This window comes from Neofelis nebulosa, chromosome 6, assembly GCF_028018385.1.
Source record: "Neofelis nebulosa isolate mNeoNeb1 chromosome 6, mNeoNeb1.pri, whole genome shotgun sequence".
Classification (NCBI taxonomy): Eukaryota; Metazoa; Chordata; class Mammalia; order Carnivora; family Felidae; genus Neofelis; species Neofelis nebulosa.
Window position 1 is genome coordinate 101899378 of NC_080787.1, and position 23053 is coordinate 101922430.

General features: G+C 37.0%; 2 protein-coding genes across 5 annotated transcripts in view; one reads left to right on the top strand and one right to left on the bottom strand.

Annotated features, from left to right (window-relative positions):
- SESN1 (sestrin 1) overlaps nt 1-23053 on the bottom strand; it is a 118432-nt gene that overhangs the window by 15536 nt on the left and 79843 nt on the right. The window contains exon 1 of one of the 3 annotated variants that reach the window (XM_058734907.1): nt 6459-6591. The exons of 1 other annotated variant lie outside the window; for it this stretch is intronic. In XM_058734907.1, the coding sequence (XP_058590890.1) occupies nt 6459-6560 (102 nt within the window). In that variant the 5' untranslated portion in view covers nt 6561-6591. Of the gene's footprint in view, nt 1-5169; nt 5468-6458; nt 6592-23053 lie in introns of those variants that run through there. One more of the 3 variants, XM_058734909.1, reaches the window with a different exon arrangement.
- LOC131514663 (sterile alpha motif domain-containing protein 1-like) lies at nt 6559-21967 on the top strand. Of its 2 annotated transcripts, none has more exons than XM_058734913.1 (2): nt 6559-7218; nt 21486-21967. In XM_058734913.1, exon 1 carries the CDS (start codon nt 6559-6561, stop codon nt 7054-7056), a length of 498 nt encoding a protein of 165 aa, XP_058590896.1. In that variant the 3' UTR covers nt 7057-7218; nt 21486-21967. The 2 variants fall into 2 exon arrangements, with proteins under 2 accessions (XP_058590896.1, XP_058590897.1); XM_058734914.1 differs by lacking the exon at nt 21486-21967 and adding an exon at nt 12999-13288.

Sequence of the window (23053 nt, forward strand, 5' to 3'; positions counted from 1 at the left end):
ACCAAAACATCAACCCCTGTGTATCTTGTCAGGAAATGAAAACTCACTAACCTCTGCCTAGATGTCTTAGGTTGAAAGGAGTGTTAATTATTATTACATCTACAATAACACTTCACAATAGGAGAAGAAATACTATGAAAAATAAAAAGTAGTTACTTAAATCCATAAAAGTAAGTACTGCAGGGCATGTTTTCTCTGTGGCTGAGTAAAACAATCTTCGAGAAACTAACTTTGCGAGTTTGCTTTAAATCTTTTATTTATAGTATGTTATCAATTTTGCTTATATTTTAGAGAAGCCCAACTGATTAACAAATAAAGGTTTTCTGCCCTTTGACATAGTGAATCTAGAACCCTGTACTTGAGAGTCTACTATATTTGATGTGAGAGGGTAGTGTGGTTAACAAAAAGTGACAAGTACATATTAAAGGTCCATCTTTTCCCCAATACTGTGTGATTAGAGAAACAAAACTAAAATAATAACTTTTTTTTTTTAAGGCTCATGTCCTATCAATCTGGTTTCTAAAAAAAACAACAAAAAAAATCCCCCCCAAATTCCTGAAGTTTACACATCTAAATATTAAACCCTTGCTTATATAACTACATACAAATATTATTTGTACCCTCTACTGCTTCCAAAAGTCCTTCAGGATGTTCCTTTTAAAGAAAAAAAAAAACGGTGGGGGGGGGTGGTGGTTTGCAGACAGAGAAGGATATGTGGCAGCAATTCAAAAAATCTGGTCCAAGTGAATGAAAACCTTTTGAGCAGAGTGGATTTTTAAAAATTAAGCAGGCAGGACAAAACTGAAGAAAATCTTTATTGGGATAACTTAAGATGTCGATTCAAATACACTTGCCAATACACTTACACTGAACATAGCAATGCTCTAACTATACCCTTCACTAGAAGAGGCACTCAATTCACTGGTCTGGCCACAGGCATGTCTTAATTTTATTAGCCCGTAATAAATGCAAGAAAAAAACCTCCACATTCCTTCTATTCAATACATCATCTTAACACAAATGCAGCCATTTATATAAAACAATGACTCTATTAGCCTTTCTAACTGCTGAATTTCTGATCCAATTACATAGATATCAAGATATATTGGGCAAAATGTTAAGGTTACATTCAATATTTACCCCTCTTCATTTCTTCACTATATTATTTAAATAAAATGCATTTTAGGAAAATGCCCATTTCAAGAGTTTATCACTCTTTTTATACCTGAGAGACACTACTATTCTTGAGACTGTACTGTTAAAATGTAGTATTTCAAATGGAGGAGAAATGGATTACTTAACAAATGATCTTGATACAACTAGATAGCCGCTCACAAAAAAGTAAAGTTAGAACCATAAATCATACTTAAATTAGAGGTAAGTATTAAAAAAAAACAAACAAACACCCCAAACCAAAAAACATAAGTGCTGGAAGAAAACACTCATGGAATGAAGTTAGGCCTAAGAATGTCATAAAACCCAGAAGTCGTAAAATAGAAAACTAGTAAATCTGATGACATAAAAATAAAGACTTTCACATGGGAAAAATAAACATATAAAAAAGTCAAAAGCAAACAGAAAATCGGGAAATATATTTGCAGTTTCTAAATCAAGGGGCTAAATTTCTTGAGTACATGAAAACTCCTACAAATCAGTAAGAAAATCTACAACAACCTGATAGAAAAATGTACAAAGGATACGGACAGTTCAAAGAAAAGGAAATACAAATGGCTGAAAAATGGTCAACCTCACGATAAAACTTTAAGTTAGCTACACTGAGATACTATTTTTCACCTAAAAGATTGCTGAAGATCAAAAGTTTAATAGTAGGCTGTGAAGAGGAGGTGGATAAATATTTGTTACTTATACATTTCTCATGGGAGTGTTGTGAAGTGTGAGGAAGTAAGATCAAGGAATACATAAGTGTAAATCACTACAACTTATAGAGAGGGTAGTTTGTAATAATGATTGAAATTAAAAAGTCACAAATCCTTTGAGTCAACAATTTCATTTTAAATGCTGACCTGTACTCATAGACATGCAATAGGTAAAAGGATAATCTCTGCAACATTGTTTGTAATAGTACAAAATATAAAACAACCTGAGCTCTCATCAACAGGACTGTTTTAATGTAGTATGACCACAGACTAGAATTACATGCAGTCCTTACAAGGAGAATGAAGCAATTCTGTATGAGTTGGCTTTAAAAGACCTCCAAGATATATATTGAGTGTGCATCAGGGGGGTGAGGTAGGGGAGGGCAAAGTGCGTAAGATGCATATGTTTTGTTACTATCTGTAAGGAGAGAAAAAAAACTTAGCAATTCCATTTATAGGACTTTATTTTAACTAACTTAGCAACATGTGGGTGGCATATACATATTTTTAATAACAAGACGGACAGCACATGGACCTCAAAACAAAGAGGTTGAATTATATTATTTTGGTTTTGTTTCTATACCAAATATATACTTTACATATTGAACTATCATAAAACAATAGCTTTAGAATTCAAAGAAAGTGGCTATCAGTGTTTCAGAATGGAGTATTTTCCTATAAGTATAGCAAAGACCTTTCCCAATGGTCCTATATACTTTTCAAGTCTTTGAAAGTCTACCCCTACAGCCAAATTTAATGGTCATACTTGTATCACTGTCTCCCCTATTCCTTCCCTTCAGTGGGCAAAACCTTCCTTTACAGTTCCTTTAGACAAACATTCTTTCAGAGTGAAAAACTATGTGTTTTAAAGCAGGATGTTAACTAAAAGTAAACACTCTTGGGAATGGATTATAGACCAATTATGCTAATAATCTCTTATTGTTGAGGTTACATTAATTCCTTGATGAGGTACCAGTCTGGCAAGAAAACTGGAGATGGAAGAGAAGATAAACTGAAGAAAGGAAAGGAGTGGAAAGAAGTCTCTGACATTCAAGATTCCAATTTCATTATTTTACCTAAGTCTAGTTCCGGATAAAATAGAATTGTACCCAGCTCACATCCAGACTACCAGGGTCAATTTCCTATTAAGATGAAGAAGTTGTGAGAGGTCTGTGCCATTCCTTAAGGGCAGAAAGGGAAATGGTAGGAAGGAAAACGAGAGGAAGTGAAAGAAAAGACTGGGGGAAGGGAGACACTGATATACTTAAAAAAAATCAAGTCTTTCCCAAAAAGGACTCATCGACTAATTTAATGGGAAATATAGTGAGTGCTATTCTAGACTCACATCAACTTATTCTCCATATTTGAAGGCTTACTCAATGTCCTTTGTTCTGTTTCTTAATAGATGAGGTACAGGAGAGAGATACAAGAATATCAACTGATGAGCTCTAAGACTCCATTCCACCATATCCTACTCCAGATTCAGGCAGGAAGGAGATGATTTTATAAATTATATATATTTCTATATATATCAAATTCTATATAATGTTTATGTAACATACAATAATTATAAACATAAAATAATCACATATAATAATTTATAAATTATACGTATGTATGTAATTTGAAATCAAGTACCTAGCTCAGTTAGTATTAGCGAGTGGTGCAGACAGGGGTTGAATCTAGGAAATCTGGTTCTAGAGTTGTCATTATTACTCTTTTGAGCCTCTGTAAGAGTTTTTGACACCTTAAAGGTCCTTTTGGATATCACTGTTGCTATGCAATAGTATTCTTGGTTTCTAAAAGGCTAATTTTCTGGAAAACTCATTTTCTGAATACTTTTCCTAGTCAACATGACAAATTAGCTACTACCCTATCTTCTAGCAGGTATTGATTTTAAAAAGCTACTACAGGTCTTCAATAGGGTGATCATAAGCCAAACTAACTGCATTTCATAATTTCCTAAACGTTATTTCAATTATGCCTTATCTGTTGCTGTTGAAGAAAATTAATTACAGACTTTGAATACGTTTTGGCCAATCCAGATTCTAAGACACAGAACTGCCGATAGCAAATGGCCTTGTTTAAAAAGCAGATGTAGATGCTAATCACAGCACAAACCTCACAGGCCTTTGGTGAAGGTGTGGCTGGAAAAACTAACATGGGAACTAACAGTTCTTTCCTCTCAACAATTCTCCTAATCAGCATTTTGAAAAAGACAGCAACAGCCTCTGCCATGACAACACCGCTGCAAATCTCTGACATAACATCTATTTCTTCAGTAGCATGTAATACTAAGACACTCATTTTCACAATATGAAAATTCTTAGCAAATGTGACAGTACCACAGAAACACTGTATCTGTATTGTATCACCTTACGAATCAGTGTTGGCATGCTAAAAGTACTGCTCTGATCATTTCCAAATTGGTCAGAGATACATTTAGGAATCTACAGCAATATCCTCCTTTAAGTGAGACAGTGATGTGCCACAAATGCAAAATAAAAGCATTCCTTGGCTTCTAGTGTCTACCCACTTGCAAAACAAGTGGAAAAGTAAATATGATTAAGTCATTTGAATCATTTTTCTCACTGGGCTTGGGGACCAATAACCACGACGCTCATATTAATTTTGATTGAAAAAAAAATTACAAAAGCAGTATGTGTTTCAACTAGGCAACGATAAATTGTGTAAAAAGTGAAAGCTCCCGCCTCACTCTCCCTTCTTTAGGAGAATCATTTCCTAGAGCTGGTGCTAGGCTTCTGACATTCAAAAATTTTGAACAGAAATGAAAAGATGTAGAAGGAACAAAAATATATTCCTGCTATAACAAACGTACTGGTGCTTCTTTTAACATTGTCATTACCTCTACTTGGGAACTTACAAATACTGAAAGTTCAGGTACCTCTTTTTCCAGTCTCTGGTCTTCTATAAAACATATTTTAAAAAAAAAAACCTCAAAAAAACTATAAAACAAAAAAACAAAACAAAACAAAAACCTCACTGACTTCAAAGTACTAGATTTGTAAGGCTGACTTAGGCCATGTGTGTGCCCTATATTTTAGGCAGGAGTCCCATCCCTGAAAAGTGTTTCATTTTAAAGCATTTTATTTGGAGGCATGCTAGTTGAAAGAGCCATGTTATTAATTCTTTTGTAAAATGAATAGTTTTCCTATAAAGCACTACTTCCTGACTTATTTTCCCACATGTCAGATGTGTTAAAAGTGATAAAATACAACTCCGCAAGGCTTCCTAGTTTCCTAAACACAATCCCACGGGCACGGTAACCAACCAGCAAGCTACAATGTATCCCTTCATCTTCCAGTTTTCGTGGCTATATTTAGAGACTCTAGATCTGGGCGAGAACCGGGATTCTGCACCCAAACACCATCAGAAATAACAGCTATTCAAGCTCCGCGACTGGGGATCGCCTCTAGTCAAAATGAGAAAAGATCTTTTATGGCCTGCAAACGGAAACCAGAAATGGGATGTCAACACTTCCACACGGTTTTGTTTCTTTGATAGAGTTTCCAAAGCAACAGGCAGGGCAAGTTTTGTTGGTGTTTAGGTTGCTGCATGATCTGTACACAATGAGGAGCGTATCATGTACCCACTAACGTTAAAATCCAGGAAAGTGTGTTCTACAGCCCCCACGAGGTCTTCTCTTCAAGTTGCGTGAATCCATGCAGTTCACTCGCGACGCAGTCTCCACTTACGAAACAACAGAAACATTAAACGGAGTCCCCTAAGTGGGCAACGCTGCGGAGAAATTCCTAGATTTCGTGACCGATGGCAACCCAGCGTTGTGAGTTCAATTCAAATTTTAATGACTGTTTCTCTTTCTCCTTTGTCACCTTTTGAATGAAAGCCTTTTAAAGGCTCAAATTTCGGTTAGCTGTACTAGCAACTTTCAAATGGGGCCGTTATTTACAACCCCTTGGGAAAAAGACAAAATGTCACAACTGAACCGCTTTCTCCTGAAGGCCGTCTGGGGCGCAACAGGGATGGTTAACAACCAGGGGTAAGCGCGGTGCATAACGTCACAGAGCCGGCAGAACATACGTGTTCCAGGCGGCAGCATCTTTTAACCGACTCAAATGTTATTGCCCCCTTTTTTTGAGTAGGAGGCCAAGGCGGGGCGGGGGGTCACCGATAATGTTCTGACAAGACGCCGAGGGGAGAAAAATCCACAGGCTGTTTTACCCTAAGACTGCAGCTTTGTTCGGTTCTGACTTGTGGAGACTTGCACACAAGACGACGTTATTACGTTTTGGAGACTTCCATTTAAATGACCGAGGCAGCTGTGTCTGCCAGCCTCAGCATTTTCTCCCGGGGCCGGCTCGCGGTGGAAACCGTCTCCCCTCCCACCACAGGCCGCCCCTTCAACCTGAGGGGCGCGGGCTGGCCCGAGACGCCCCCCCGCCGGGCAGGGCGGCCGGCCGGGCGGTTGCTCCCGGGGCACTCTCCAATGCGGAGCGTTCTCCGCAGCTGTTAGGTACGAAGGCGGGGAGGCATCGCGACCTCCGTGCAGCCCGGGCAGCTGTGCCGGGTACCCGCCCGCCCGGCCCCTCGCCCGGATACCTCGTCCTGGCCGCGGCCCCCGCCGCACTGCTTGCAGCCCAGCAGCTCCGAGACGGCCAGCGAGGCCGTGTACGCCTGGTTCGCGGTGGTGGCCAGGCGCATGTCGGCGCGGGGACCGGCTGCGGACGCGCAGGAGAAGCCCGGCGGCGCGGAAAAGGCGAGCGCTGACCGGACGGCCGGGCTCCGGGCTGCAGCGCCTCAGGCAGCGCGGACCTCGGCGGCAGCGCGGCGCGAACAAACAAGCCGCGCGGCCCCGCCCCCGCCGTCACTCCGCCGGCCCAGCGGCCCCCCGCGCCAATGCCGGCCCGCGGCGCCGCGGAGCCCCGCCCCCTTGACGCGGAGGGGCGGGCGTTGGGGGGCGGTCAGACGCGGCCGGGGGAAAAACAACCTCGAGCGGCGGAGCTCTCCGCCAGGAGCTGATGCTCGCGTCCAGAACTGGCTCGGTGGGCTTGCTTTAAGGCTGGGGTGGGGCGCGAGCACTCAGGCGTCAGGGAAAGGCGAACGCGCCCCTGCCCCCAGCTTCAGCAGCGGAGAGACTGACCTCCTTCCCACCCACTCGGATTCATTTACCTTGAGCCGAAGAGCAGCCCACCTCTAAGCGGACCCTGCACCACCAGGAATAACCAAGTTCGCTTTACATTTTATAAACTGTTGAAATCCCCTTCAGCCTTTCCACTAATGCGCAAACAACGCTGAATGCGCCCGGAATGCTGCAACAAGTATGGGACCATGGCCTATATTCAATGTAAAATTATTTTTGGTAAGCTATGTAGAAACTATAAATATCACTCTCCTACACAGATAATAAGGCTTGGTAGCCAATCTCTGCATTTCCCTTTTCCTCGCAAGTATATTCCAAGGCTTTAACATTTCTAATATTCTCCCATAAGTGCCCTGGGTTCTAAAGAAAGAATTTCTCTGAAATCCGATGAGGAACTTGAGACAATATAGGTTAAAAAGGAGCATAAATAACTGACACTGTTGGACCTGGGTCGCAAATCTCTCAAATCCTGTGTGAACACTATTTCCTTAAATGGATTCATTAACTTCTTTTAAAAAATCACCTCCTAAACTAGATCTCTTTTTGCATGTTTGCTCTTGTGTTTTCAAAAGCTTACATGTCCAGGTTTAAAAAAAAAAGTTGGAACATCATGACAAAAGGAAAAAAGCGGAGTTTAAATCAATAAATACTGACAGACACAGAACCAGGACTCCTAAATGCAAATAAGTTTCAGTCTTAAGAGTGGAGGTTACAATGTCTCAGAGAAGATTAAGTTACTCTTACAGCTCTTAAAATGTATTTTAAAAGCAAGTTAAAATGGTTATTTTTTTAATCTTCTCCAGATAAATAAGATAAATACTGTATGTTCTCATACACTGTTTTTATAAATTGCTAAAGTACACAAAATATTTTTGCTGTCAAGAAAAGCAATTTTGGGTTAATAATAACATAAAAGAAAAGGCTACAGAGGCTTCCAAGCTTTCTCTTCTTCTGAGCACAGCCACAAAAGCAAACAGGATAATCAAATGCCCACTCAGCCACAAACCAACAAGCAGCAAAAATAAGCCCAGTAAATCATCCAGTTTGCAGCAATAGGACATACCCTCTAAAATAAACTGGTTGTAGATGAATACCTTGGAAACATAAATGGACTTGATATATGAGGTTGTGAGCTATAATGCTAGATAATGAGAAATAAGTGAAAATGATGACTTTGCTTCTAGAAGAGTTGAGCTGTGATTTTTATTTTCTGGAAGGAATACAACAATGGGGCTGAGTTGTCTAGTAGGGCATAACCTTGTTTATGACATTAAAATTATGTCATTTGCAAAATGGAGAATGCTTACCTTTCTATTTTTTAATGAGAGACTAGCATTTAGCTAACCCAAAAATGGTTCAAAATAATTAAATACAAATCAAAACTACAAACTATATATAGAGTAGTGTTTGATACTTAGAGCTTGATAAATATTTATTGAAGAGGTATACACTGAAATTGTATAGGAAGCTGCAATTAGGATTTTTCCCCCCAGAAAAATTTCAGTTTATGTACTTTGATGCTGACTTACATAAAAAGAAAGATAATTTTAACTCATATTCTAATTCTATGGTTTACTGAGGACCTTTAAGCCATTAAATGTCAAGATTCCTTTATGGTCTCTAAAAAGACTGACATAATTTCTTCAAAGAGTAATAATTTCTGCTCTTTACAATAGAGCAGCATGGTGAATTAGTCACTTTATTCTCAACATAAAAGGGTTGCCTCCAAATAAATCTATAGTAACCAAGAATTCCAACCAATATTAACCTGAAAATATCATTGTATCACTTCTTGAGTAGGCCAGATGTCCTGAAGGTGTTTCTCCTAATGAACCCCTAGTGTTAGGCATGTCATAGGCATGCAATAAACATCTGCTAAAAAAATGAAAACTGAGCATGGAACAGTAACTGGAAAGGACTAAACTTTTGATATTTACCACAGGTTATCATTATAGGCCAGCAGTTACTTTACAAAGTCTGCTACTTAAACATTTCTAACATTATTTATTTCTAGGAAGAAAACTGATATTTAATCCAAGAAGTAATAGTAATTATGAAATATTTCCTTTCCTCTAAAAATCTTTTGGTAGACTTACACAGTTGTATCAAAGTGAGGTTTTTGCATTTGTCATTAGTAGTAATGGTCTCAACTCTAATTTTCTCAAGAATAAGCTGATATACTATGTAAAAGCAGAGTGGTGTTAAGTGACTTTATGTGAGCTAAGAACTATGATGTATTAGAGAGTCTGGACTTGAAGCTGTGCTTTCTGAAGGAAGAACATCTGAGCTGGGACTTATAGGATTAGTGGAGAGGCTTTGGCAAGAAATTGGGGGTTGGGGGAGGTAGGAGAGGGGACTTGAGAGAATAGAGACAGAGTTCTAAACAAAGGAAACAGCATGTGCAAAGGCCCAGAGGCCAGGGAGAGAGAGAATGGTCCAAATAGGGAAGCAGAATAAAGGAAGTTTATTGGGTCTGGAAGAAGACAGTGATAGAGTTCAAGTAAAAAATCAACAGTAAGGAGGGACCTTGTTCAAGCTTTATTTTAAAGAACGTAAATTTCATTGTTAAGAGTACTGTGGAGTTCTTGCAAGTTTTAAATAGTAGAAAGACATCAGACTTGCATTTCAGCTAAGGTTTAAAAAAATATATTGGAAGGGACAAAATTAGAGGCAGAAAGATGGTTAGGAAGGCTGTTGAGGCAATTGTGGCAAGGCAACAGGGAGGTCTGAAGAACAATGGGAATGAAGCAAAGTGTAGCGATGAAGGTAGATTTTGTCTCTCCAACAATACATTTCTTGAGAAAGGAAATCATGCCTCATACTCTTATTTTTGAAATTGAGGAAATAAATTTCAAATTAGCTGTTCTCCTAAGTGACTTCCTTACATCCATTAGACTTTTGAAAATATAGTTAATTCATGGAAAATAATAGATACGTTTTAGTAGAATGAATACTTATCAGGCCAAAAGGCATAATCACACTTACATGGACCACTTTTAAACCTTGAATTTTCCCGTTAACCAAAGGAATTAAAGTACCACAGATTTGTAGATCTATTCAGTAGAAAGGAATTATATTTAGTAATTGGTTAGAAAACACACATAGCAGTGATTTCATCCATTAAGCCAAAGAACTCCTTTAAGAGTGGGCTTAAAGCATTATTGAAAAATGTCCTATTGTCATTTAAAACATTTTATTTAGAATGAATGCTGGTTTATAAGATTACTTCTGCTTACTAATTTTGTCAAGATTTTTCTCCTCCAGCTCATATCTTCCTGTTTTTATATATATAGCTTGTCTGCTAAGCACTTTTTTTTCCTTTCGACATGTTTTGAGTACATTGAGATCCTTTTAGCACTGAACTTTAATTTTACATTGTTCTCTTATTTGTCCTCTACTTTTCTCACTTCTTCAATTTAATTTTTAGAATTTTATGACTTATAAAGGAGCAAGAATGTTGACAGATCTTTGCCTTATTCTTTCCTTTAGGGCTTCTTCTTTTAGAAATACACAATTTTAAATCTCTAATAGGGTTTTAGAAACATAGGCCATCACCCACATTTGTAAACAAGCAGTGTTCCAAACAATGTCAGTAGATTTAAATTAGAAAATCACTTTCCCCTAAAGAACAAGCATGTTAAATTGTGGTCAGGTTTTCCAGGTTAATAAGACCAGTAACTTACTAACTCCTACCCATTAGACACTGAAGCAATTGACATATATAAAGCAGATAATTATTCCTATTTTCAAGTTTATAAAACAGAAATTCATAAAGCATGGGTAAATGATCCAAGATTATAAAAGTAGTAAATTGCCTTTAAGGATTAGAACCCAGGTCTATCTGAATCCAAAGCAGCAGAAGCTGGGTTGCTTCTTTTAATGAATAATTTACAAATTTTGATAACTATGTATTAGTCTCAGTTCTTTCTTTTTTTAAGCTCTCACCATTCTTATTTATTTAAAAAAGTTAAAAAAAAATTTAATTTACATCCAAGTTAGTTAACCATATAGTGCAATAATGATTTTAGGAGTAGAATCCAGTGATTCATCACCTATATATAACACCCAGTACTCATCCCAACAAGTGTCCTCCTTAATGCCCATTGCCCATTTAGCCCACCCCACCCCCACAGCTCCTCAGTTTGTTCTGTGTATTTAAGAGTCTCTTATGGTTTGTCCCTCTCTCTGTTTTTATATTATTTTTGCTTCCCTTCCCCATGTTTATCTGTTTTGTATCTTAAATTCCACATATGAGTGAAGCCATATGATATCTGTCTTTCTCTGACTGATTAATTTTGCTTTCCAGTATTAGTCTCAGTTCTTGATTCTGAGGACAAGAAAAGAGGGAATGAAGAAGAAAAAATTTATCTTCCTTTCTTATACTCAGGATGAGATCTCGTTAAAAAATAAAATCATGGAATGAGTGAGCTTGGTCTTTGAGAGCTTATCTCCTCTACTCTATCCCTGTCCTCCTGGTGTCTTTTCCCAGGCCTTTGGTGACCTCATGTTACCTAGAGCTCCTTCACTACAGAACTCACCTAAATCTACCCTAAGACTCTACCTAAGTCTACTAAAAGGTCCTCATACCAACCCTATTTCTCTTAGAATAACTGGTTAAGTGCTAGGAAGAAAGCAGTCTTCCTAAACCAATTCATACTATTCATTGTAGGAGGTACTGATATCTCACACTAATTTATTTAGTCTGACTCAACAGAATATAAGCTTTGTAAAATCAGAATGTTTGTCTTTTTTGCTCACTGCTGTATTTCCAATGCCCAAGTGCCTAGCACATGGCAGACCCTCAATAAGTATATAATGAATGAACTTCACAGAGATTTTTCTATTAAAAAAAAAAAAAACTTACCTCAATAATGATATTAAGTTTATGAAAGATTTGGGCCATCTAGACAAACATTTTTGGAGGTTTTGGGTCCACTATCCAGGCAGGCAGGCTGTGCTTGGGAATCAGCTTGTCCTTGGGTTCAGCTTTGCTAAAGCAACTACTGTTTTTCATAGTTTCTCCTCATCTTCTTCTTGGGAATCCACAGATATTCCCAAGCTTCTTTGATTTTTCTTTGCTTGCACTGCTAAGCTAGCTATATAGGTTTGGGCAATGGAGTATTTGGTTCATTTGTTAAGTCAGGCAGGTACTTACAAGTCAGATACTGCCTGAATACATACCATTGTTTGACAAGATTCATGAACATTCTGTAACCAAATTTGGCTTTAAACACCTTTAGGCCTAAGGTGAAATGATAGGAAAGAAAGTGTCTGTTGAGATCTCAAAATTAAATGGGAGAACTCATACAAAAATGCTACAATTTTTACAGGTGAATTACTTTTCAGCATTATTGTTGAGTTAAATAAGAAGGAATTGGTGGGGCGCCTGGGTGGCGTAGTCGGTTAAGCGTCTGACTTCAGCTCAGGTCACGATCTCGCGGTCCGTGAGTTCGAGCCCCGCGTCAGGCTCTGGGCTGATGGCTTGGAGCCTGGAGCCTGTTTCTGATTCTGTGTCTCCCTCTCTCTCTGCCCCTCCCCTGTTCACGCTCTGTCTCTCTCTGTCTCAAAAACAAATAAAAAATGTTGAAAAAAAAAAAAAGAAGGAATTGGTATAATTTGGAATAGGTTGAGGTTCAGGTGTGGTGGGAAATTGAGAGTTTGGACTTTATCCCATATGTATGTAGGAACTACTACTGTAGCTTTAAAGAAAGAGAAAAAGGAAGTGATACAAACTAAAAAAAAAAAAAAAGGTAACCAATGATACTAAATATGTGACATATTCAAGTAGAAAATATTTCTCTGTGCACATATACTACTGTATTGTATAATTTTTAAAATGCTTTTTGAGGAGCTGGATTTCAACTCTACCTAAAAACATATGTGAAAAATATATATATATATTTTAATTCTCAAAGTACTTCTGTTTGTAGGCACAAGGCAAGAACTGGTTTTAGTATGTAACCTATAATTTTTTAAAAATTCTTTTTTTTTCTTACTAGTCTCTACATCCAAGAGATCAAGAATCAAGTGTCAGATGCTCTTCTGACTGAGCCAGCCAGGTGCTCCTAAAATCTTTTAATCAGGTTATTTTTATTTTTTTATTTGTAACAACTATCCTGACCTCCCTATTCCTGCCCACCCCCACTATGATTATTACTAGCATGTAGTGAATAGGGATCTACATATGTGCTTTTCTTATAGAACTCAAAGACCCCCACTCAGTTCCTCTGTAATAATCTTTAATTTTTTTAACAGTTATTTATTTTTGAAAGAGTGAGATACAGCACAATCAGGGGAGGGGTGGGGCGTGGGGGGGATGACACAGAATCCAAAGCAGGCTCCAGGATATGAGCTGTCAGCACAGAGCCCAACGCGGGGCTCGGGGCTCAGACTCATGGACCGTGAGATCATGACCTGAGCCAAAGTCGGATGCTTAACCGACTGAGCCACCCAGGCCCCCCATCCCTGTAATAATCTCTAGTTGTGGGTCCTTTAATCCTTTAAATTACCTTCTTTTTTTGCCTCCTTCTGAGATCTCTAGTTTTTCAAGAGGGTGTTAAATTGTAAAACCTGGTCACAACGTACAAGGCCACATCTAGAGACTACCTGCATGTTATTAAGCATCTTAGAAATAAAACGCCATTCACTGAACTTTCCCATCTGTTCTTCTGCCCTCCAAAATCCTCACTGCACCTCTGGGCCATTTTCCCCTTTGTACACAGAATACGTATATGTTCAGGCCAATGTAGTTCAACAGAGATGTTTATTTTTACTTATCACTACTATCTTTCTGTATAGCTAAAAATACTAAAAAACAAACACAAAAACAAAAAACCCAGAGAGAATGCCATTTTAAAATTGTTTTTACATGAGCTTAAATTTGAACATAATTCAAGAGCATTTGTAATAACAGAAAAATATGATTTTCCTAATTTTTGGCAAACAATTGAGAAATACACAGGATTTTATTCAGATATTACAAATTGGAGAAGGTAGTATTCTTTCTTAATTTGTTGTAACTCTAATCTGAAAAGTACATTTTGGCATAGGTTTATGTACAGAGGTCAATGCTATTATTTTAGCAATTAACAGAAATCTTAATATTATGTAAGCACTTAGCATTCAATCATTATTTATAGATATTTACTGAATGCCAAATTATATGCATTTAATTTCTTAAATCCTATGAACAGGCAGAAATATCTTAATTTGAGTTTGGGTGTCTATTTTATTTAGACTTACACCTCTCACATAAGTCACACAGATTGGCAGATAGCTTGGGACTCTGTTAGGGAGCATTAAATAGGGAGTCATCTAGTTTATTGCCCAGTCCTGAAACAAAGAGACTAACAAAAAACAGAAACCCAGTTTGTAAATCTCTTAACAGCCCTTCCAGTTTGAGCCCCCTCAAATTTAAAATGAAGGGCAGGTGAACTTCATATTCTCTCAAACTTTTATTTCAGGTCTGTTAATATAATTCCTGATTTTATTTTTTATTTTTTTTTTTTAACGTTTATTTATTTTTGAGACAGAGAGAGACAGAGCATGAACGGGGGAGGGTCACAGAGAGGGAGACACAGAATCTGAAACAGGCTCCAGGCTCTGAGCTGTCAGCACAGAGCCCGACGTGGGGCTCGAACCCACCGACCGCGAGATCGTGACCTGAGCCGAAGTCGGACGCTCAACCAACCAAGCCACCCAGGCGCCCCAATATAATTCCTGATTTTATCAAGAGTTATATGCTTTAAGCTAACTAGAATCTGGCCTCCTCCTACACCAGGCTTGTTTGTTACATTATCAGTGGTTTTCAAATTGTTTTTCTTAGGATCCATTCCTTACAAGTTCTTTAGAGTTATTATAAAATATTAAATTTAAACTTTCTTTTTCAAGGCAAACTACAGATGTAAATCAAAATTAAATGCATTGGAAACCACCCTAATAGTAATTTGTTTAATAATTCAGTTCCTGGACTAAGTAAAGTTCCTTCACCATCTCTGTGAGCATATGTTTGAACATTTTTGTAAATGTGTCAGTGATTAGAAAGGGTATAATGTGTTCCAGCCTTTAAAAAAATTTGTGCGTCTCTGCATCTGCTGGAGTAAAACTAGCAGTGAGTGGACTGCTACAGCGAAGGTACAGTAAGGGTGCTTTGCTGTGTGAATCCAGATTACCTGGATATTATGCATACAAGAAAATACAGAGGGGCACCTGGGTGGCTCAGTCGTTTGAGCATCTGACTGTGGCTCAGGTCATGATCATACGGTTTGTGGGTTCGAGCCCCACATCAGGCTGGCTGCTGTCAGCGTGGAGTCAGCTTCAGATCCTCTGTTCCCCCCCCCCGCCCCTCCCCCCACTCATGCTTTCTCTCAAAAATAAAATAAACATTAAAAAAAGTACAGAAATAATACTGCAGTCATAATCCATAGCCCTTAATTTCAAATTTGTTTAAAACATAAAATAGCCTCATTGTTCTCACTGACTTGATAAATAATTTAACTTTATTTATTTGAACTTAAAGACATCATTAATAACATGCCAGTTTTATATATTGCATATATCATAATTCTGGTAATACTGTTTGAAGACTACGCTGACAAAAAAAAATTAGTAACACATTTGAATATCACTGCCTTATATATACACCATATCTCTGGATCGGCCCACTAGAACTCATAGTGGGTTTGGAGGATCCATGCTAGTCTGTAGCTCCCTACATTATTCCCCCAGGCTTGGGTCAGGCTTTAAGGTTCAGAGAATGATCCATGTATTTCTGCTGATTCCAGCAGAATGCAGGGGGGGTTTAGCTCAAAGTCTCATTCCCACCAGTGTTAAATAGATCCTTAAAGAGAAAAGGCTCTTAGAATCACAATGGTTTATGACAGTCTACTGAATTACAAACCAAACTTGCCTTCCATTAGAACTTATATTTAGTCTGTCCTGGATCTGGTCTATAACTGTGAAAGGATTATCAATCCTTCTAGCCCTTCTCCAAAAAACATGAATAAAGTCAATCTTATCCTTCAGTGACACACATGCCAGTGTGACCAATAGCTTTTATCCTAAATCACAAAAATTTGACCTAAGAAATGTCCAATGAAGCAAAAGTACAATGAAGTACTTTGAGATGGTTTTTATTAACAATGAAGATATTACATCTTTTGTGTTTGTAATAGGCAAGTTCTTAAATAATACATGTGTTCTTTACAATAAGAACTTACTTTTAGGTCAGAAACTTCAACTTTCAAGTATTCAACAAAATTTTAAAAAACTAAACCACAATACTTTAACTTGAACATTACAAATATACAATTAAAACCTTAGAACCCTAAAATAATGTATATTAAATTTACAAATTTGTGGGTTTGAAAAATATATAAACTTCAAAAGACATCAGAAAAAAAGTATGTGGATCCAGGAAAAAGAGCAAAGCAGAGTCAAAAGCAGGGTGCATTTCAAATAGGTCAGACTCAACTTTTAACTCTAAGAACAAAAAAAAAAAAAAAAAACAAGCTTAGCAACAGCTGTCAGCCAACCACAAAGCAGACAGATCAGGACTCAACCACTCCAGATACCAATGAGGTCCAACCTTCAATGTTTTTTTAAAACAGTTATATAGTGTCAGAGCAGAGCACTGTGATAAGACAGGATATACTGTCCTGAGTTAAAAGTAACAAAGATTTAAAATCTTTTCACCAATCCTTAAAAAAATAGATTTTAATAACAGTGATAATTTTGTTTTTATCCTTACTCTGCCAGATACTGTATACATTAAAGTCACCTTTAAAATATTAGTGTAATAAAATATAGAATTTTTGGGGAAATTTTCTTTCTTGTTTGTAGATAGAGGATAAGGGTAGAAATATCCATAAGAAAAAATTCTTCTCTTTTTAAATTCCCTAATACTCAATTTCCAAAATTCATGGGGCGGGGTACAGCCAACAACAAAATGTTATTGTCCAAATCCAAAAATATGAGCATGACAGTCACATACAAATAAATATAACCTTCAAAGCAAGCAAGGAAACTAAACAAACCCCATAGTGCTATTCTATGCAATGCTTCCTCTTTATCACTCAATACATATTCTCCTGAGAAGAAAATTTTCTGAGGATTTAGAAGAGATTTTCAAAGACTTACATACTTCATCACTGTAATGTTTAGTGCTAACCTCCGTTATTTGCTCAAACTGAGAGTGTTACTTGCAATAGAGACACATAAACATTGTAAAACGATACTTGATAGTTTTCCTCATTTTGCTTTTGGCTTGCTAAATCTATATTCTAAAGCAGTTACCAATATTTTCTGTAAAAACCTTCAAGAACCACCTTTTGTTTTTTCTTCAAGTGCTGCTTAAACCATTTGCTGGTTTTAGTTCCCTAAAAAATAATTATTTTAAGTAGATCAGCTTGACTTGTCATATCAATTGTTTCCTGTACTGTAAGACATAGGAGGTTTGCTACTAATACTGTAAGATGCTGTCCAAAATGTATGTATGTATACTTCCTCTCAACAGTTCATTGTATTCTATATACCTAAGGAAGGTGGGGGGGGGGATTAAATAATATTTGAAGACTAGTTCTGGGTTTATTGGCGATACCCTCACTTCATTCTGTTCATCTATCCTCAATTGTCACAGAAAACAAAGCTATGTTGAATCAAGAAAAAGGTAGTTTCATGGGTGGGGGATGGACTAAATGGGTAATAGGTATTAAGGAGGACACTTGTTATGATGAGCACTGAGTGTTATATGTAAATGATAAATCACTAAATTGTACTTCTGAAACCAATATTATACTCTATGTTAACTAGAATTTACATAAAAATTTGGAAGAAAAAAAAATAAAGATGCCTTCTGCAAAAAAAAAAAAAGAAGAAAGAAAGAAAAAGGTAGTTTCAATACATTATTTGGGAAAGACACACTTTTACATCAAGCTCATATTTTCCTTGAACTCTTAAATCTTAATATTTTTAAACAGTACCCACCCAAATGTTACTGAAAGTTTCATCAATTACTTAATACTCATATTTCTATACACCAGGGATTGGTTGTGTATCTTTTGGTTAAATTCATGAACCTCTATATGTATGAATATATTGGACCAGTTTATTCAACATTCATTCAATCAATATTAATTAAGCATTATTAAACAAGTATTTCTCCCCCCTCGGTTGGTCTTTGAGAACAATATTCACATCTTTCTTTTTCATCCCTCTTCTTTTTGTAATTGCTTATAGTTAGACCCACTACATCTTTTTGCTTCTAAAGGGGCACCTGGACTGAAGAATGCCTTAAACTACAAACGCAAAGAGGTCAAAAGGCTTGGAAAGCAGGATTGTGTATTATGGTGAACATCTGATAGTTATTGTAGCAGTTAGGTAATTGTGTACCAATTGATGAGGAGCTTTAAAACCAATAACTCAGATTTTTAGTCCCAGATTTGGTTCTAGAAGCAGATATACGCTATACTTCGTGGTTTCAGATTTGATAATATTAACAGAATAGCTAACACATATTGTTATTAGTATGTATCAGGTACTCTTCTAAAGCATTTTACATATGTTTTAACTCATTTAATATTTAATTCATTTTAACTCATTCAACCCTCATAATAACCCTTTTGGTAGATGCTCTTTTCATTTTTGAAACAGGAAGCAGAGAAAGTATCTAACCCAAGGTCACATAACAAGCAAGCAGCTTAAGTAAAGATTAGAACTCAAGCCTGACTCCTAAGGTATATTCTTTCTACTATACCATGATGCTGCCTGATAATGGTTTTAGTTGGGTTTTTTTTTCCCACTGTTAATATTCCAGTGATTGTGTATCCATCAGGAAAGAGGTCAAGGGACCATGAACTTTTCTCTTAATCCCTTCCTACCTCACGTGTAATCTCTTCTCTATGACTGACTGTTCATCCCACCCTCTGTGGACTGCCCCCACCCAAAAAAACTTTAGAACATCATTTTTCTCCAGGAAATCTGAACTGGCTCCCGACTGAGCCTACTGCCAAAATAGGATATGCTCCATAGCATCTCTCAATATCCCTTCTCCCTGGCTACTGTCTTTTTTATATATGTATATCAGATCCCAGTTTCCTTTATTCCATTTACCTACTACCAGTCCCCTCTGAACCTTTACAAAATTTTGTAAATTTCGTCATGCTGAATGAGGAATATCTTCTACCACTTGACAGTTTACCACACTAATACTGTCTTTTAATCTACAAAATACCATGCACTATGTTTTGGATATAGTTTATAATTACTATTTGTGGATGTACTTATGTTGTGTTCACTGTTTTAAAGTATAACCTCAGAGTATTTATATGCCCCTTTTGGGCTATGTTGAGAGTACATTCTGTTCTAGATGCAAAGATCTGGGGAGTGGAAGTATGTTAATCATGCTTTGAAATTATAACTACCAGCACATGACACAAGTATTTGAAAACACATTTTCATTATATTGTAAGATTTGTACACATGACACCAAAGAGAAAGCTGTAGGCTTGAGTCTAACTAAAACATCATCAAAATAGTTAAATGAGTAAAATTATCTTTTAGCATAAATTTAACATTTTATGTAAAAGGAAAAAAAAACAAAAACATAAATGAAGACAAATTGGCCCATAATCATTATTAAAGTCACTTTATTAACTAGAATTTAAATATAAACTTAAAGACTTTTTCAAGTAAAAAAGGAATAGTCACTTTAATCGACCTAAAACATAAGAAAATACTGCAGTTTTTCTCTTTGGCTAAATACTGTATTGCCTACTCAAAAAAAAAAAAAATTCACAGTGATTTGTGTGGTAGGATTAAATCCAATGCTTGCTTAAGTACACACACACACACACACACACACACACACACACACACCTTGCACTGTTTCCTCCCACATTTAAAAATTTGGCCAAAATAGCTGATGATTATAGACTATTGATATAGAAATACTTCATTATAACCAAACTGACTTTTTTTGGGGTCAATCTCAAGAACAGAATCTAGAACAAGCAAAAAAAGACATAAAATAGATGCCACAGAGTTTATACATTAAAGAGTATGTACTATACTTGGAGGAAAACCTTTGGCCCACCTCTCTTAAAGACAATTAACTTTTACTTTGTGCAAAATTACAACAAGCTTATTTATCTAGTTTCTAAGTTCACGGTAATTTATAAGAGAGTAGGGACTACTGTTTAAATTGATAGCAGAGGAAGTATGATGGTCAACCATTTAATCACAAGGGAATAGTCATAAAAATTCTAAAAAGCAGAAATAAGAACTTGGACAGCATGATAGTAGGAGGCCATTTACTACAAAGATTCTTAGTCCTAAGCCTTAAGGAGCTCTGACAGCACCACTCTCTGACAGATTAGGGTAATAACTAACCTCCATAATAGTGATTCTTACTCATGTTGGACAAAACACCTACCAATATTTCTATAAAAAACATAGTGGCTGAGCTGGCAAAATAACAGAAATCCTTAGAAGTAAAAAATGACCAATAGGAGGAATCCAGAGAGGTAACAATTACTGGGGCTGGTAGTTATGGATCCCGTAACGTAGAGCAATAGCATGGTAAGAGAAGACAAAGCTTAGGACTTGGGAAACTGGGGGGTAAACCAGAGACTCGATTATAAAGCCAAACCCCAAGAAGTTATACTACCAATGAACAAATGAACTAGGAAAAATACCCCATCTACAAAAGGAGATAGGAAATTTGCCTGTTTCAACTTTTGTTCTTGGTGGGATGAAATATCCCCTGAAAATTCATAAACACACAATGGTTTGCACATGAGAAGTTGGGGCTTTAACTTACTATTACCCTTCTGGTCTTAAACAAAAACTAATGCAAGGATTCAGTTAAAGGGGGTCGGTTATGTTCCCAGGCTCCAATCAGATATATAGATCATCCCAGAAGATAAAGTTCTAATGAATAGGAGCTTACAGTAATAAAATATACCATGAAAAAGGCACCATTAGTAAGGGTCAGAAGAAACAATAATCACTTAACTCAGACCTGTAAGACTTGAGGTGTTAGAATTATAGATACAGAATACCAGTTTTATATGTCTTTTATTATTTTAAAGGAAGTGCAAAGTATGGGTGAGGAACAAGAAACCATCAAAAAATAAGCAGATTTAAAAATGAATCAAATACAGATTTTATAATTATTAAAACTTAAAACTCAATTGATAAACAGCATATTCAGCATAGCTGACGAGAAAATTATTAGCAAACTAGAAAGTAAATCTGAAGAAATAACTCAGAATGTAGCATACAATGCAAAGAGATCAAAAATATAAAAGAAAAAGAAAAGACATGGAGAATGAAATAGAAGGTGTAATGTATACATATAATTACATAGTATATATGTAGTAATGATATATTGTATACATATATTTAGAAGGAGAAAAGCAATATTCTAAGAGATGATGACTGAGAATTTTCCAGAACTGATTAAAGATACCAATCCTCATTTTTTCCAGGAAGCACAATGAATCCCATGCAGAATAACAGAAAGGAAATTCATATCTTGACATATAGTAAAACTGAAAAATTCCAAGAAAAAGGGAAGACCTTGAAAGTTATCCAAGAGAAAAGTCAGATTATCTACAAAGGGATACTAAATGGACTATTTTTTAACAATGGAAGTCAGAGGACAATGGAATAGTATCTTCAAAGCACTGAGAGAGAAAATGGCCACTCTTCAATTGTATTAATATATGAAACTGTCTATTGAGAAAGCTAATGCAAGAAACACATTTTAAGAGATAAAAAGTAAGTTTACCACCAATAAGTCTTCATTGAGGGAGCTTCCTTTCAGGAAAAAGCAAAATGATCCTAGAAGGAAGTGTGTAAAATACTATATAGTCAACAAAGAAAAGGTTCCTTGTACTTGAGATTTTCATTTCATGGGTAAAATTCTCACCTATGTAGAATAAAGAGTACATTCTCTAAGGATTCTGAACAGCTTTATGTGAACATATGCTTTCATTTCTCTTGACGTGGAGAGAAATGGCTGATTCCCATAATAAATATAGGTTTAACTTTTTAAGTAACTGCCAAACCATTTTCTACAGTGGTTGTACCATTTTCATATTACTACCAGCCGTCTGAGAGTTCCAGTGGTTATACAGCTTCACCAACAGTTAGCATGATAAATATTATTTTAGGCTATCTAGTGGTATAGTGTGGTGGTTCTTACCTGGGGATGATTTGGCCCCCTAGGAAACATTTGACATCAGGTTACATTTTTCATTTTCACAACTGGTGGGTGGGTGGTTTGCTACTGGCATGTAGCTGGTAGAGGCCAGGGATGCTACCCAATAGCCTAGAACACATAGGACAGCCCCTCACAACAGAGAATTATCTGGCCCAAACTTTAAGTGCTGAGATTAAGAAGCCCTAGTGTAGTAATATCTCACTGTGGATTTAACTTGCCTATCTTGGGTAACTATTAATATGATCACCTTTCAATGTGCTTGTTAGTCATTTATATATCTTTTTAATGAAGTCTCAGTTCAAATCATTTGTCCACTTAAAAAATTTTATTTTAATGTTTGTTTATTTTTAATGTTTTTTTATTTATTTTTGGGACAGAGAGAGACAGAGCATGAACGGGGGAGGGGCAGAGAGAGAGGGAGACACAGAATCGGAAACAGGCTCCAGGCTCCGAGCCATCAGCCCAGAGCCTGACGCGGGGCTCGAACTCACGGACCGCGAGATCGTGACCTGGCTGAAGTCGGACGCTTAACCGACTGCGCCACCCAGGCGCCCCAATGTTTGTTTATTTTTGAGAGAGCACAAGTGGGGTAGGTGCAGAGAGAGGGAGACACAGAATCCGAAGCAGGCTCCAGGCTCTGAGCTGTCAGCACAGAGCCTGATGTGGGGCTCAAACTCACAGACCGCGAGATCATGACTCGAGCTGAAGTCAGATGCTTAACTGACTGAGCCATCCAGGCACCCCTCATTTGTCCATTTTTAAAAATTGGGTTGTTGTCTTCTTGTTACAGAGTTGTAAGTATTCTTTATACATTTTGAATACAAATTGTTT